Source organism: Chelon labrosus (assembly GCF_963514085.1).
Source record: "Chelon labrosus genome assembly, chromosome: 11".
Classification (NCBI taxonomy): Eukaryota; Metazoa; Chordata; class Actinopteri; order Mugiliformes; family Mugilidae; genus Chelon; species Chelon labrosus.
The window spans coordinates 302,460-320,502 of record NC_140344.1 but is presented as its reverse complement, the minus strand read 5'-3'; the positions used below and the strand labels follow the sequence as shown (position 1 = coordinate 320,502).

Genomic DNA, 18,043 nt, shown 5'->3' with positions numbered 1-18,043 from the left:
TGGCAGGCCACCATATTAAACTCTGTGTGTCTCATTATGGTGCAGAATATTACATTCTTTCAGCACTGAAACTTGCTGCATACACATCAATCACACATAATATATAGGAACTGGTACATTGTTCTTGGAAAACTCGACACTTGTGAGTCCACTTTCCTCCTTTTCGACAAAGACATTTTGACAGTGGTGTGAGGGATTCAACAACTTGGGGGTAGAAGCTGTTTTCACTTTATTGGCCCTTCTTTTTCCAGAAGGCAGTGGTGTGAACAGTCTATATCCAGGGTAGTCCCTGGAAATTTGACAGGCTTTCTTGTGGAGTCAGCCAGTGTAAATTTTTCTGAGGAGGGGTAGTAGTGAGTCAATAGTCCACTCCGTCGCCCTTACCCCTCGCTGCAGGTCCTTCCTGTTCTCCTCTGTGCAGCTGCTGAACTACACAGTGCAGTAAGTCAGGATGCTCCCATGTGCTGACCTGTAAAAGCTTGGTGAACTGGTGGACTAAATACACAAGCAGGGCAAGGTACTTTTGAATGCAATCATGAAATCACACTTGTGGGACACAAGTGCAGGATGTGAGAGTAAGTGTAATGATTGAGGTGTTTATTATTATGCGTTCTTGTGTGTACTTGTGTTTCATTGTAAGATTGCATCAGGAGGAAACTTGTGTGGACTTGTGAGAGATGTGTATCACAGAATGCAATTTATGGGCATCATCAAGTACATGGCTGTTCCAAATTAGTGATGGGAAGTGGGACTCTTTTCAAAGAATCGGCTTGGCTTCCAAACAACTCCCAAATGGTTCTTCATTTAGTTTCACTTAGAACATTCTGTTTTATCCTAATTTAGTGATTCTGAATGGTTTGTGTGTTGGTAAGCAATTTTTTATTTGGCGTTTTCATAAAAGCCTGATTTTTAAGCATTTAATTTAGTCATTGTTAAGATTTTAATCAAAACTTTAACCTTAGATAAAAGTCTTGCTGATTGGCATTCAGAAATACCAGATGCATGAGCTTGGATGTCCAGTTTCCGCTTATTTCGTTTTCTTATTTTTTCCCGACATCCTTGCATTTAAATCTGGCTCCTCCATCTCTCTGTTACTCTGTGGCTACTAGGGGTTGAACAACTAGTCGATGACATCACACATACAAACACAGTAGAAATTAATACTTTGCAACAATAAAATCTATATTCTTGTAGCGTTTCACACAAAAGAAGCTACGGAGGCTTTTCTGCAAGGTAACTGAAGCTTGAACACGGGCTGCTGAAGCTTGAACACGGGCTACTGTCGGCTGTAGCCCACATCAACGCCATAAACACCATCAGACTGACACTTCTAATATGCGACTCTCACTCAGAAAAAAATAACAAAAACACGTTCTACAACCACAGCAACAATGTCAATAAATAGAACACAACAGAACCAAACATAAACATACCCGCTTATCAATACTGTGCGCTGTAAATATGTATAGTCTATATAAATCAGTTGTTAACTGACTGCCGCTGATTTGGACCGTTTCTCTGCCAGCATTAGCAAATGTCTTTTCAGATGAGTTTGCATTTGTTGTATTTCAGGACTGACTTCCATATTCAGCATGTCACGGTGGAATGGGCTTCATCTTAAGTTACATTTTTCCACACACTTGATGAACTGCTGCTAGTTTGCTGCAATGAGTAACTGGGCTCCTCACTTGTCTTCTCCGAGGCGTCCGTGTTGTTATTGTCACATGATAGGCGAGGCGTCAACTTCCTGCTTAAAGTTTCACGGCACAGCAGTACAATCAACAAGCCGACTAGTCAGTTCAACCCCTAGTGGGTACCTGGCCTATACCACTACAACGTAGTGTAGTGGTACATCGTTTGAAATTGCCATCCCTAGACCCATGCTACTTATGTGACTAAAACTAAATATCCACATCCATGAAATCCATCTAAATAATGAAATAAATGTCTCCCCCCACCCAATAGCCTAACGGTGGAAAACTCTTGAGACAGATAGTATGTCCTCCAACTTCTTCTTTACCATTTGGATAATAACAGTGGATTCAGTTAATGAGGGGTTTTTATATGGTTGTTGTTGTTTTTTTTATTATTATTGTTGTTATTGATCATTATTATTTCATCACATTTCTAATGAACAGCTGTTATTTCTTTGCTAGGTGTATGTATCCTTTAATCGGTCTGTATGGAGTTAGATGTAGTGTAGTGTCTCTGTGCTGCAGAGAAAGAATTTGATGTGTGGGTCAGTGATTCTGACATGTTGTTGCTGTTTGTATAATCCTACTTATTTATTCTTTTATTTTTTTTTATTTTTGTCTTTTGCAATAAACAACAACACTATGATCACAAACAGGTAGATCAGTGTATATGTGTATTGTCTTTGCCTGGTTGTTCTTTTATGTTTTTAATGAGCCAGATATTGTTGTTAATATCATCTGTGTTGTTTCTTCACCTCACACATTTCTAATGAACAGCTGCTCTACGTGTGAGAGTGCTAGTCAGCACACTCACATGCTTGTGCACGCACATATGCACACACACGCATGTTACACCTCCATTTATCCAATTCATTCAATACACCATACATATGACATTCTCCCTTCTTCCCCTGATTTAGCCCTTCTGCGACATCTAAGTTGGATTGAAAAAACACATGCAAGGCTATATATGGTATATTGCATATTAAAATTGTATGGTAACACACATACAGAAGAATGTGTTGTTACAGAAGAATGAATGTAGAATGAATCAGGAGGTGACTTGAATATTGATAAATCATACATACAGTAGACAATGTTTCTACAGAACAGATAGAAAATATTATTTTAATGAATCATAGGTCATGGTCAGTTAATAAATATCTGAAATATCAGAATAGTAATCATCATGAAAGCCTTAAGAAAGGACATCAGGAACATAGTGGAAAGAAACTAAAAATAACTAGTATACTTGCACATTTATTTATTCAAGAAGTCTTGTTTTTAGTATCTGGCATGACCCCCTGCAGCAACAACAGCAACTAAAAGTTTGTGGTAACTGCTGATCAGTCCTCTCCAGCGACTTGAAGGACCTTTAGCCCATTCCTCAGTCCAGAGCCGCTTCATTTCTAAGATGTTGTTTGGTTTCCTCACATGAGCTGTTTGCTACATGTCCTTCTAAGTCATTTCTATTGGATTAAGTTCAGGACTTTGACATGGCCCTTTCAAAACATTAATTTTGTTCTTTACCCATTTTCTGTAGAATGACTTGTGTGCTTGCACTCATTGTCTTGCTGCATGACCCAGTTTCAGAATCAGTTCACAGACACATGTCCTGATATTTTGTTTTAGAATTGGTTGGTGTAATTCAGATGGCAAGTTGTTACAAACTGCAATCTCAGGGCCCGTCCACACGTACGAAAACGATCTTTTTCCTCTCCGTTTTCGATCATCGTTTCAAGAAATATCCGCGTCCACAAGGATCCGTTTCAGCACGACCGAAAACGCTACTTCCTATTCCAGGCCTATAAGTGGCGCTCTTTCGGTTTCAGAAATTCACCAAAAAGGGAGAGGAAGATGCGGAGCATGCGCATAAAGCTTGAGCGCTGTTTACAAATCGCCTTTTTTGCTCAGCGTGGTGGCACAGGAGCATGATATTTTGCCCTAGTAACCCTAATAAGCTCAACATCGTCTCCAGCATGAAAACTAGCATGTAGTCCGCCATTGTTGTTGATGTTGTTACGAGACGTCTCGCGGGATGTGGAAGGCTGCTCGGGAGTGTGGCGATGACGTCATCGTTTTCCCCGTTTTAGCCGTCCACAAAGAAACGCAAGAGCTGCGTTTGCGAATTTCTCCACCCTGGGACCCGTTTTCAGAAAAGTGCGTTTTAGGGCTATGCGTTTACAGGATACGTGTGGACGAAAGGCCAAAACGATGAAAAACTTATGCGTTTCGGCGTTTTTGCGTTTCTGTGTGGACGGGCCCTCAGTCCTCCTGTCTGGAGGAGAACCAGGTGGGATGGAGATGTGGGCGCCTCCCACTGATCCTCCCACTTTATAAATATAGGCCTGGATGAGGCCTTCCTTCTTTTCTCCCATTGTCTCCAGACTCTGCATGTGTTGGTGCTCAACAGAGTTTGCCATGTGTGTTTTGACTCGCTTCATTGTAAGTATCTTAACATATTTCAATGCATTATTTTACAACATGACCAAGTTTAGAGAGAAACTTTTGGTTTGATTTACTTTATGGGACAAATAAACTAAAAGAAAAGCAACCTCTGTTTCGTGGTGGTTTGTGTGGATCCAGTTTGAACCGTGATATCCACAACACAAGTCGTGCTGGCTCAGATGCCGCAAAACAGGCCCAAGAAATGACATTACCACCCCCATGTTTCATGAGCAGGATGACGTTCTGATGCTGGAACACGGTGTTGTTTCATCTCGTAACAAACAAAACATTTTCCCAATAGTTTAGCAAACTGCAGGCTCTTTGTTTTGGAGAGTAGTAACTTTTCCACTCTGCCATTCACACCATGGTTGTTCCTGATGGAACATCATTAATATTAACATTTGCCATTAACTTCTCAGACTATTATCCAACATTTTAGAGATGATTTTGTAACTTTTTCCAGACTAATGAGCAACAACTCTTTTTATGAAATTCTCAGAAAGCTAATTTGTCTGTACCCTTATATACTTCCACAAACATGTGTTGTGAAGATCAGACAAAGACTTTTATTAAACAAAACGGTGCACATTACTCATTACTTTGGAAACACTTTTGAATAGATGGACTCTAATTTGGCCTGAAATTAACTTAATCCAATACTCATTTTCCTAAAAAAAAATAATGTGCAAGTATAAGTATATTTTTGTTATAGATCAAATAATGCTTAATTTTGAATAGTCTCTGAGAAGTTTTTCTTACAGTGTGGCAGTTTGAATATAAGACTGCTGATGACATTTGTAGTATAACTACAGACACATATTTTGCATTGAAGGCTAAGTTCAATTAGTCAGTTGCTTTAATACATCTAAAATGAGGAAATAATTACCTGCACAGCAATGCCAGTTACCCCAACTGTATTATCTTCTGCCATTCCTCTGTGGTCTCATTAAGAGCCATGAGTGAGTGACAGACAGGAAGTTAAATGATAAAGGTGTCATTGTATCACCTCATCTCTTCTGTTCCCTTATCAATTAACAGATCATTTCTGCTCTGTATTTTCAGGACAGAGTCCCCAGCATGTGGCCATATGCTGCTCTTTCTGAAACCAAATCAGAAGTTATGACTAATTTACTTCAGACAGTGTGTAAACTTGATAATGTTTTTGTTAAAGAAATTTACTAGAGAAGTACAAACAAGGTTTGTTCTTTTGTAAGTACAGTGGCATTAGAAACTTCTGTAGGACCTAATCAATATTTGGAATCCTTTCCTCTACTCAACCTTTTTGACCTCACTTCAGTAATTATAGCATTTAAACTATCAACTTGTCCTCTAGATCCCATCCCAACTAAATTACTCAAGGAGGTTTTCCCATTAACGTCTCAGTATTAAACCATATAAATATATCTTTATTAACAGGATATGTACCTCAGTCTTAATTAAACCTATACTTAAAAAACCTACTCTAGATGCAGATGTTTTACCCAACTATAGACTGATATCCAACCTTCCTTTTATTTCTAAAATGCGTGACAAAATTGTTGCTAATCAGTTGGGTGACCATTTAAAGAGGAATGGTTTGTTTGAAGAGTTTCAGTCAGGTTTTAGAGTTCATCATAATACAGAAACATCTCTGGTTAAAGTTACCAACTGACTGGCTTCAGACAATGGACTTGTCTCTATACTTGTTCTGCTAGAGCTTAGTGCTGCATTTGACACTACTGATCACAATATTTTACTACATAGACTTGAAAGTGTAATCAAGATTAAAGGAAACACATTAGTCTGGTTTGAATGCTCTCTGTCAGACAGATTCTAATTTGTCCATGTCAACAATGATTCTTCTAATTACACAAGAGTAAGTTATGGAGTTCCTAAATGCTTCCCTTAGACAGTATTATTTCGGAAACACGGCATAAATGTCCATTGCTATGCAGATGGCACCCAGCTATATCTATCTATGAAGCCAGATGCTACTAATCAGCTAGTTAAACTCCAAACAGGCCTTAAAGACATAAAGGCTTAGTTGACATGTAATTTTCTACTCTTTATTCTCTAACTCATACAAAACAGAAATCATTGTATTTAGTCTCAGATATTCATTATCTAATCAGTTTCTTTGGATGGCATTACCTTGGCCTCCAGTACTACTGTGAAAGACGTTGGTGTTATATATGACAAGGATATGTCCTTTAATTTAGGTGCACAGACACTCACCAATGGCTCAACAAAAGAAAATGGAATATATTTCAGATTATGTAGACCTTTTTAAATATCTTGCCAGACTCATTAGATATGCTATTGTTTTCAATTCAATTTCAATTCAATTTTATTTATATAGCGTCAATAACAATACAAATCGTCTCAAGACGCTTTACAAAAACCCGGCCTGAAACCCCCAGAGCAAGCCTGAAGGCAACGGTGGCAAGGAAAAACTCCCTTTTAACAGGAAGAAACCTCGAGCAGAACCCAGCTCATATGGAGGGACCCATCTGCCTAAGGCCAGCCGGGTACAGACAGAAGAAAGAGAGAAGAGAACAGCAAAGAGAGAAGAGAAGAGAACAGCAAGATAAACATACATCTGTCATAGATACACATATCTGACTAAAGTGTACATGTGGAATCTTATGATACAAACTGATGATGTTACATGACAGTTTGAAAATGTAAGAGGAATCATAGGCAGGTTGGAGAATTGTTCATTCAGGTAGGAGTGGATAACTGCAGGATTCCATGAAGACTGGGCAGGCTGATGAGACCACGACAACAGATGTAGTATAGAGCTCCACAGGAAACACACCACTCCAGGCCAGAGATACTCACAAGAAGAGGGGGGAAGGGGGGGAAGGGGGGGAAGGGGGGGGGGGGGAAGGGGGGTGGGACACACACAGCAGTAAACATTCTACATAGTAATAGCACAGAATTGTATGACTAGTAGTATATAGGAAATTAGAGGGCAAGAGCTCTGTGCCAGAGAAAAGAAAGTGGAGGATGCGAGAGAGGAGAGAGAAGAAAGAAGGAGGACATGTGTTTGGTGCATCGTCCCCCAGCAGCCTAGGCCTATAGCAGCATAACTAAGGGATGGTTTAGTCCAGCCCTAACTATAAGCCTGATCAAAAAGGAAAGTCTTAAGCCTGACCTTAAAAATAGAGAGAGTGTCTGCCTCCCGAACCCAAACTGGGAGCTGGTTCCATAGGAGAGGAGCCTGATAGCTGAAAGCTCTACCTCCCATTCTACTTTTTGAAATTCTAGGAACCACAAGTAGGCCTGCACTTTCAGACCGAAGTGATCTGCTGGGATGATATGGTACAATAAGGTCTTTAAGATACGATGGAGCTAGGCCTTTAAGGGCCTTGTATGTAAGGAGGAGGATTTTAAATTCTATTCTAGACTTTAAAGGGAGCCAGTGAAGAGAAGCTAAAACTGGAGTAATATGATCTCTCTTGCTAATTCCTGTCAATGCTCTTGCTGCGGCATTTTGAATCAACTGGAGGCTTTTTAAAGAGCTATTTGGACAGCCAGACAGTAATGAATTACAATAATCCAGTCTGGACGACACAAATGCATGAACTAGTTTTTCAGCATCACTCTGAGACAGGATGTTCCTAATTTTGACGATATTACGCAGGTGAAAGAAGGCAGTCCTGGTCACTTGCTTTATGTGACATTTAAAGGACATATCCTCATCAAATATAACACCAAGGTTTTTTACAGTAGTACTGGAGGCCAAGGTAATGCCATCCAAAGACACCATGTGATTAGATAATGAATCTCTGAGATGCTTAGGACCGAATACAATAACTTCTGTTTTGTCTGAGTTTAAGAGTAGGAAATTACAGGTCATCCAAGCCTTTATGTCTTTAAGGCATGCTTGGAGTTTAACCAACTGATTAGTTTCATCTGGTTTCATAGATAAATATAGCTGGGTGTCGTCTGCATAGCAATGAAAGTTTATGCCATGTTTTCTAATAATGTTGCCTAATGGCAACATGTATAACGTGAAGAGTATTGGTCCTAGCACAGAACCCTGAGGAACTCCATAACTTACTTTTGTATAAGTAGAGGAATCATTATTGACATGAACAAACTGGAATCTGTCAGATAGATAGGATTCAAACCAGTCTAATGCAGTTCCTTTAATCTTGACCTCACTTTCAAGTCTCTGTAGTAAAATATTATGATCAATAGTGTCAAATGCAGCACTAAGATCTCAGCATGACAACACCACACACTTCAGTGGCAAAAAGAACACCACATCCTGTCAGAGAGGTTCCTTTTGTCACACAGTAATAATTTGACTGATGTCAGTTTTATTTAAAACTAAATAAATATTTTTTTTTCTTTCTTTTTAAAAAAAAAAAAAATATATATATATAAGGCTTTATCGCCTGTTTGCCTGTTCAAAATAGACAGCAATTTCAGAGTTTATAATTGACTCAGAAAATGTATAATTAACTTACCCACTATCCTGCTGTTTGGTCACTCGCGCTTTTAATATAACAGAATTAACAAACAAAGACGCACAAAAGAAAGAAAGGAAAAAAAGACCGGAAGTGTTTCCCCACGCCAGCGGAAATCAAGCAAGCGGAACACATATACGGAATGGTGTTTTCAACGGGACTTAAAACATCGTGGAACGTAATGTCGTCTTTCAGTTGAGAGCTATAGTTTTAAGGTAGGCCTATAGTTCTTTATACGCAAAACTCAAAAATTGAATGGCGCTTTCATTATTCGTATAATGACCACATTTCCGGCGTTATGTCTAAGACTGTTTTTCTGTCGGCTTGCGTTTCCCCTTGCCAAAACATGAAGCTAGTTTATCTTGGTGCACATCGGTAGGCTACTGTATTTTTACCAGGGTCTTTTTGGTGTGAGTTTAAGCTTTGCGGTATAAAGTGCCCTGTGAATGAACCGACTTTGTCTACTACAACTTGTACTTAGTTGTTTTTGTTGTATTTGTTGCGTGACATGTTTCTGAACGTCGGGCACACAGATTATAAACGCGCAGTACACACAAGGCGATAATCTGTCACTATGCTGCACCAACTCTATGTTGTACCAAACGTTACTTACAGTGCATGTCAGCGGAATATGAGACTCAATTTGCGTTGAGTCAAATATGTGGCCCTTCCCTCCCATACCCACTATTGTACTTGCAAATCAGCAACCAATCTTGCTAGTTTTCAGTTATAATTATTATTCGTTGTAATTAGTTGTCATTCTAAGTTGGTTGTCTAATTCTGTCATTCTATGCAAACAGAAGCAGCAGTTTTGTGTAATTGATGTTTTAGCATCAGCATCGAAGGTTTATGTAATGCATGTGTTAGTCTAATGTCTGTGTTGTACAGGTGCAGGGATGTGTGAAACAACACATAAGGACCTGTATGCTGTCCTGGGAGCCTGCCCCTCAGACTCAGTCCAGCAGATCAGACACAGATACCAACAGTTGGTCTTACAGGTAAACACTCTGTTTTTCTGAAGCAATGCACATTCACCCCTAATATGTACAGTATAGTGTTTCCCCTATGTGTTCTGAGCACTGCTTCTGAAAATTGACATGGTTTATTCACATTCATATTGAAATTTAACCACTGCAACACATACTTTCAAACAGGTAGAACCTCTCTACTACTCTATCTGTGTCTATAGTGTTTAACACCATTACACAATTGCAACAATCCAAACTAAACCCACCTTCTTAATGCACGATATTTACAATTTATCCTCTATATTTTTGTATATTCCTTTAATGTTCGATTTCCGGACTTATGTTTATGTTTATTGTACTAACCGCCACAACAAATTCCTCATATGTGCGAACATACGTGGCAATGAAGAGAATTTTGAGACAGAGCATCTGCATATATCACCAGACTACTGTGAAAGCACATAGGAAATGATAGGAAAAGTTTCATCCCCATTCCTACATCATGAGAGATTCACTAGCGAGTCCACAAGTTGGGGTTGTATTTTACCAAGATACACTACTGGTCAAAAGTTTTAGAACACCCTAATTTTTCCAGTTATTTATTGCAATTCAAGTCGTGCAAGTCCGATAAGTGGCTAGAAATGGTACAAAGGTAAGTACTGAACAGCCAGAGGTCAAAAAAAAGGTTTGGTTACCCAAATCTGAAAAATAATTTACATTTCAGAATTATACAAAAAGGCCTCTTTCAGGGAACATGAAGTGGGTTAACAATTTAAAGCTGTTCTGCAGCAATGAAGGTTGAATCAGCCTTGAACGCTGGTGCTACTAATTCCTACAGGTGTTCCAACTTTTCTTGGTTATTTACAACCCCCTCTGTCTGCATAAAAGCAGTTTTGGAACACACTGTGGTACCAGACCCTCATAAGCATCAGGTGAACAGTATTGTACTGCAGAAAGTAATGTGTTGCTACAAAAATGGCAAGAAAAAGGCAATTAACAATGGAAGAGAGACAGACCATCATAACACTTAAAAATTTAGGTCTTTCCGACAGGGAAATTGCAAAGAAAGTCAAGGTGTCAGTGAGTACAGTTTTCTTCACCATCAAAAGGCACTCAGAAACTGGGGGAGACTGATAGGACACAGCTTCAAGCACAGTTTAATAGTGGTCGTAGTAAGCAAGTCTCAGTTTCAACTGTGAAGAGAAGACTTCGAGCTGCAGGTTTGACAGGAAGAGTTGCACCAAGAAAGCCATTGCTAAGATGTCAGAAGACAAAGAGGCTCACCTGGGCCATGAAACACCGCCATTGGACTACTGAAGACTGGAAGAAGGTATTATGGACTGATGAATCAAAATTTCAAATCTTCGGTTCATCATGCAGGATCTTTGTACGCTGTCGAGTAGGTGAGAGAATGGTTCCACAGTGTGTGACATCAACTGTCAAACATGGAGGAGGAAGTGTGATGGTCTGGGGCTGTTTTGCTGGATCCAGGGTCGGTGACTTGTACAGAGAGGCACCCTAAACCAAAACGGCTACCACAGCATTCTGCAGCGCCATGCAATACCCTCTGGTATGCGCCTAGTTGGTCAGAGGTTCATCCTACAGCAAGATAATGACCCAAAACACAAGTCCAAGCTATGCCAGAACTACTTCAGGAAAAAAGAACAAGATGGTAAGCTTGAAAACATGGAGTGGCCAGCACAGTCTGCAGACTTAAACCCCATCGAGCTGATTTGGGATGAACTGGACAGAAGAGTGAAAGCCAAGCAACCTACAAGAGCCACACAGTTATGGGAACTTCTGCAACAGACGTGGGTAGAACTTTCTGAAGAGTATTTGATTTCTATTGTAGAGAGAATGCCAAAAGTGTGTTCAGCTGTCATATCTGCCAAAGGTGGCTACTTTGATGAGTCAGTAGTTTAGAATACATTTCGGTCTATAAATTGATTCCATGATTTCTTTTTCAACTCAAATTGCTTATTTGTTCTATGCTTTCATTTCAGAGTGCAATGAGACACTAAACTGAATAATTTTCAGTAAAAAACTGGAAAAAGTGTGGTGTTCTAAAACTTTTGACCGGTAGTATATGTATATGTATATTTGAACATAAAATAAGTGACCAAGACTGCCCTCTTTCACCTTTGGAATGTTGTCAAAATTAGGAACGTCCTCCCCCAAGCTGCTATTTTCCAAAGTTTACTGTCCTTTTAGTATGCACTTCTCTGTGTGTGCTTGCATATTTACAGTTCCATCCAGACCGCCTTGGAGGTGAGTGTTCCTCAGATTTGGCATCTAGTCTGAAGACGTTTTTAGAGGTTGATGCGGCCTGGAAGATCCTTAAGGACCAGAAGACACGAAGAGAATATGACTTAGAGAGGAGAGGTGGGACTTCACAACATCACTTGTTATTTTTATGTGTTGCTGTTGTATCTTAATTTCATAATCAAGCTTTGCATAGAACAATTCAGAAGGTTTTGAGTAATATTTTAAACTCAAGCTTCGTTTATACTGCTGGGATCTACACAGAGCCTATGTCATAGTGGGCTACGCTGGTGTATGCATTAATGATGCGCTGGTGTGTCAACATAGTTCTGTAATTACGCTGCCAAAATGCTAGTCAGCGGCTGGTCAGCTGTGTTGACTTCCTCTGTGTACTTCACACAATGGCAACTGGAACTGAGCGGCTTATTTTTGATTTGGAGCTCATAAATATTGGTTACTTTTACAGAAATCAGTGCAACACAGAAAAAAAAAGTAGGTGTCTTGGTAGATGGTGTGTAAGAGGCGGAAGAAGGGAGATTTTTCTGTGTATGTTAAGCCACTCAGACAAGTGAACACGGAAATGCATTGCCGAGCTGTTTGAGTCATTGTGACCTGTAGGTGCACATCAGGCTATGGCAGGGTCCACCAGTTAATTTTACTCAAGGGCCAAATATTGTTAGCATGCCAAGCCAAGGTTCCAAAACATCCTGGGATAATTTTTTATTAGGGCCCGAGCAACGAAGTGCAGGGGCCCAATGGGGCCATGCAACGGAGTTGCAAGGACCCTATTGTTTTTGTACTGTTTCTTTAGGGCCCGAGCAACGAAGTGCAGGGGCCCAACGGGGCCATGCAACGGAGTTGCAAGGACCCTATTGTTTTCGTACTGTTTATTATTATTATTAGGGCCCGAGCAACGAAGTGCAGGGGCCCAACAGGGCCATGCAACGGAGTTCCAAGGACCCTATTGTTTTCGTACTGTTTATTATTATTATTATTTGGTGTCTTTTTAAAATTCAATTCAATTCAATTCAATTCAATTTTATTTATATAGCGTCAATAACAATACAAATCGTCTCAAGACGCTTTACAAAAACCCGGCCTGAAACCCCCAGAGCAAGCCTGAAGGCAACGGTGGCAAGGAAAAACTCCCTTTTAACAGGAAGAAACCTCGAGCAGAACCCAGCTCATATGGAGGGACCCATCTGCCTAAGGCCAGCCGGGTACAGACAGAAGAAAGAGAGAAGAGAACAGCAAAGAGAGAAGAGAAGAGAACAGCAAGATAAACATACATCTGTCATAGATACACATATCTGACTAAAGTGTACATGTGGAATCTTATGATACAAACTGATGATGTTACATGACAGTTTGAAAATGTAAGAGGAATCATAGGCAGGTTGGAGAATTGTTCATTCAGGTAGGAGTGGATAACTGCAGGATTCCATGAAGACTGGGCAGGCTGATGAGACCACGACAACAGATGTAGTATAGAGCTCCACAGGAAACACACCACTCCAGGCCAGAGATACTCACAAGAAGAGGGGGGAAGGGGGGGAAGGGGGGGGGAAGGGGGGTGGGACACACACAGCAGTAAACATTCTACATAGTAATAGCTCAGAATTGTATGACTAGTAGTATATAGGAAATTAGAGGGCAAGAGCTCTGTGCCAGAGAAAAGAAAGTGGAGGATGCGAGAGAGGAGACAGAAGAAAGAAGGAGGACATGTGTTTGGTGCATCGTCCCCCAGCAGCCTAGGCCTATAGCAGCATAACTAAGGGATGGTTTAGTCCAGCCCTAACTATAAGCCTGATCAAAAAGGAAAGTCTTAAGCCTGACCTTAAAAATAGAGAGAGTGTCTGCCTCCCGAACCCAAACTGGGAGCTGGTTCCATAGGAGAGGAGCCTGATAGCTGAAAGCTCTACCTCCCATTCTACTTTTTGAAATTCTAGGAACCACAAGTAGGCCTGCACTTTCAGACCGAAGTGATCTGCTGGGATGATATGGTACAATAAGGTCTTTAAGATACGATGGAGCTAGGCCTTTAAGGGCCTTGTATGTAAGGAGGAGGATTTTAAATTCTATTCTAGACTTTAAAGGGAGCCAGTGAAGAGAAGCTAAAACTGGAGTAATATGATCTCTCTTGCTAATTCCTGTCAATGCTCTTGCTGCGGCATTTTGAATCAACTGGAGGCTTTTTAAAGAGCTATTTGGACAGCCAGACAGTAATGAATTACAATAATCCAGTCTGGACGACACAAATGCATGAACTAGTTTTTCAGCATCACTCTGAGACAGGATGTTCCTAATTTTGACGATATTACGCAGGTGAAAGAAGGCAGTCCTGGTCACTTGCTTTATGTGACATTTAAAGGACATATCCTCATCAAATATAACACCAAGGTTTTTTACAGTAGTACTGGAGGCCAAGGTAATGCCATCCAAAGACACCATGTGATTAGATAATGAATCTCTGAGATGCTTAGGACCGAATACAATAACTTCTGTTTTGTCTGAGTTTAAGAGTAGGAAATTACAGGTCATCCAAGCCTTTATGTCTTTAAGGCATGCTTGGAGTTTAACCAACTGATTAGTTTCATCTGGTTTCATAGATAAATATAGCTGGGTGTCGTCTGCATAGCAATGAAAGTTTATGCCATGTTTTCTAATAATCTTGCCTAATGGCAACATGTATAACGTGAAGAGTATTGGTCCTAGCACAGAACCCTGAGGAACTCCATAACTTACTTTTGTATAAGTAGAGGAATCATTATTGACATGAACAAACTGGAATCTGTCAGATAGATAGGATTCAAACCAGTCTAATGCAGTTCCTTTAATCTTGACCTCACTTTCAAGTCTCTGTAGTAAAATATTATGATCAATAGTGTCAAATGCAGCACTAAGATCTAGCAGAACAAGTATAGAGACAAGTCCACTGTCTGAAGCCATGAGGAGATCATTGGTAACTTTAACCAGAGCTGTTTCTGTACTATGATGAACTCTAAAACCTGACTGAAACTCTTCAAACAGACCATTCTTGTTTAAGTGGTCACACAACTGATTGGCAACAACTTTTTCTAGAATTTTGGAAATAAAGGGAAGGTTGGAGATTGGTCTATAGTTGGCTAAAACATCTGGATCTAAAGTGGCTTTCTTAAGTAAGGGCTTAATTACAGCAATCTTAAAAGACTGAGGCACATATCCTGTTAATAAAGATAAATTTATCTGGTTCAATATGGAGGTGTTAATTAATGGAAAAACTTCTTTGAGCAATTTAGTTGGGATTGGATCTAGAAGACAGGTTGATGGTTTAGATGCTGTAATTGTTGAAGAGAGCTCAAGAAGATCTACTGGGGAGAAGGATTCCAGATATTGATAAGGTCGTACAAAAGTTTCTAATGTCGCTGTACTTGCATCTTTAACAGCTGTTGGAAGGATGCCTTGAATATTTTCTCTAATGCCGACAATTTTATTAGTAAAGAAGCTCATGAAGTCATTACTACTGAGGGCTAAAGGAATAGATGGCTCAACAGAGCTGTGGCTCTTTGTCAGCCTGGCTACAGTGCTGAAAAGAAATCTGGGGTTGTTCTTGTTTTCTTCTATTAATGATGAATAATATGCTGTTCTAATACTACTGAGAGCTTTTTTATAAGTTGTTAAACTATCTTTCCAGGCTATGCGAGCTTCTTCAGAATTAGTGGAATGCCAAATTCTTTCTAGCTTTCGGACTGCCTGTTTTAAACAGCGCAACTGTGAATTATACCATGGAGCTAGCCTCCTCCTATTTATGACCTTCTTTTTCAGAGGAGCAACTAAGTTTAAAGTTGAACTAAGCGATGCTGCAGTGCCATCGACAAAATAATCTATTAGTGCAGGGGTTAAATTGTGGTTGCTGTCGTCCACAACATTGGTACATGGCACTGAGGTAAATAAAGAAGGAATTAATTCTTTATATCTAGTTACAGCATTGTCAGACAAACATCTACTGTAATGAAATGTCTTTTCAGTTCCTGTGTAATCCATTATTGTAAATTCAAAGGTTATGAGGAAATGATCAGACAAAAGAGGGTTATGAGTAAATACTGTTAAACCTTCAGTTTCTATGCCATATGTTAGGACAAGATCTAAGGTGTGATTAAAACTGTGAGTTGATCCGTTTACATTCTGAGAAAAGCCAATTGAATCTAATAATGATGTAAATGAGGAGCTAAGGCTGTCACTGACAACATCAACATGGATGTTAAAGTCACCTACTATAATGACTTTATCTGTTCTAAGAACTAAATCACATAAAAACTCAGAGAATTCAGCTAAAAACTCAGAATAAGGAGCAGGTGGGCGATACACCACAACAAAAAGAATTGGTTTTTGTATTTTCTGGCTTGGATGGGGAAGACTAAGAGTAAGACTTTCAAATGAATTAAAGCTCTCCTTAGGTCTAGGATTAATAGATAAATCAGAGTGGAAGATTGCTGCCACTCCTCCTCCTCTACCTGTGCTTCTAGGAATATGATAATTACTATGACTGGGTGGAGTAGACTCATTTAAACTAACATATTCATCATCCTGTAGCCATGTTTCAGTCAAACTAAAAAGATCAATCTGATGATCAGTTATCAGATCATTCACTAAAAGAGATTTAGATGAGAGAGATCTGACATTTAAAAGACCACATTTAATTTTCCTATTCTTCTGTTCTACCAATGAACTTGTACTGATTTGAATAAGGTTCCTATGAGAAACTCCTCTTTTGTTATTTATTGGTTTAAATAATCTGGGAGCAGACAGAACATCTATAGAGTTTATAGAGTTTAGGGTGTGAGACAGTCCTTGAGAAGCGGCAGAGAAGTGTGTAAGACTACGACTCCGCCTCCTGGTCTGAACTCTGGGTTGTCATGGTTTCGGGGGGTTAATAAAATCGGCCATATTCCTAGAGATGAGAGCAGCACCCGCTAAAGTTGGGTGGATGCCATCTCGCCTAATCAGACCAGGCTTTCCCCAGAAAGTGTGCCAATTGTCAATAAAGGCCACGTTGTTTTCTGGACACCACCTAGATAACCAGCGATGGAATGACGACGTGCGACTAAACATGTCATCATTGGTCAGGTTGGGCAGGGGACCAGAGAAAACTACGGAGTCCGACATAGTTTTAGCAAACTTACACACCGATTCCACATTAAGTTTTGTGACCTCCGATTGACGTAACCGGGTGTCATTACTGCCGACGTGAATAACAATTTTACTGTATTTAACCTTAGCCTTAGCCAGCAGTTTGAGGTAAGATTTAGTGTCGCCCGCTCTGGCCCCTGGAATGCATCTAACTATGGTCGCTGGTTTCTCTATCTTCACGTTCCGCAAAATAGAGTCGCCAATCACCAGAGTTGGTTTCTCAGCGGGTGTGTCGCTGAGTGGGGAAAATCGGTTGGAGACGTGAAGGGGTTGGTGGTGCTCCACGGGCCTTGTGGGACTATGCTTCCTTCGAACCGTCACCCAGCCGCCCTGGTTTCCCGGCTGCTCGGGAGCTGTCGGGGGACAGCTAACTGGAGCTATGCTAACAGGAGCTACTCTTGGTCGGTCCGCACCGGCTACAGGGCCCTGGCTAGCTGCTGGTTGTTTTTCAATGGTGCGGAACCGTGCTTCCAATTCGGAAAGCCTCGCCTCCAGTGCTACGAATAAACTACATTTGTTACACATACCATTACCACTAAAGGAGGCAGAGGAGTAACTAAACATGTGGCACGAGATGCAGGAGAGAGAAGAGGAAGCAGAGGGAGAGGCCATGGTTAATTCGCTAACGTTAGCAGACAAAGTTGATTAGAAGAGAGAGAGAGAGTGTGTGGTTCAAAAAGTAGCTATAGAGGACAGGTGGTTGAAGATACGTAAGAATTCCCCGCAATAAACAGAACGTTTTTTGGAAGTTGAGCGACGCTAACACTCTGTAAACAGCAATACCACACAGTGCAGAAGCAGGAAATGACGCAATACGCTTACTCACGTGACGCTAGAATGAAAATGACTTTAATGTATCAGGGCCTCGAGCACGGGCGGGGCAAAATGGCTCTGTAGCGGCATCGACGGACCAGCCCCTGAAGGCCGTTGCGTCTAAAAATCTGGAAATATGTCACATATATGTAACATCCCAGGACGCACAAAAAAGTCAATTGGAGCCATATTCTAAACCCAACAGGAAGTCTGTTATTTTGATAAAACTGTG

General features: G+C 40.4%; 1 protein-coding gene across 1 annotated transcript in view; it reads left to right on the top strand.

The window, feature by feature from the left end:
* The first annotated feature begins 7,013 nt into the window (after positions 1 to 7,013).
* The window catches only part of dnajc24 (DnaJ (Hsp40) homolog, subfamily C, member 24), a 29,508-nt gene continuing 18,478 nt past the window's right edge, over positions 7,014 to 18,043 (top strand). Inside the window, exons 1-3 of the mRNA XM_084555628.1 lie at positions 7,014 to 8,814; positions 9,488 to 9,597; positions 11,814 to 11,949. Coding sequence (XP_084411754.1) covers positions 9,496 to 9,597; positions 11,814 to 11,949 — 238 coding nt within the window. The 5' untranslated portion in view covers positions 7,014 to 8,814; positions 9,488 to 9,495. The remainder of the gene's footprint in view (positions 8,815 to 9,487; positions 9,598 to 11,813; positions 11,950 to 18,043) is intronic.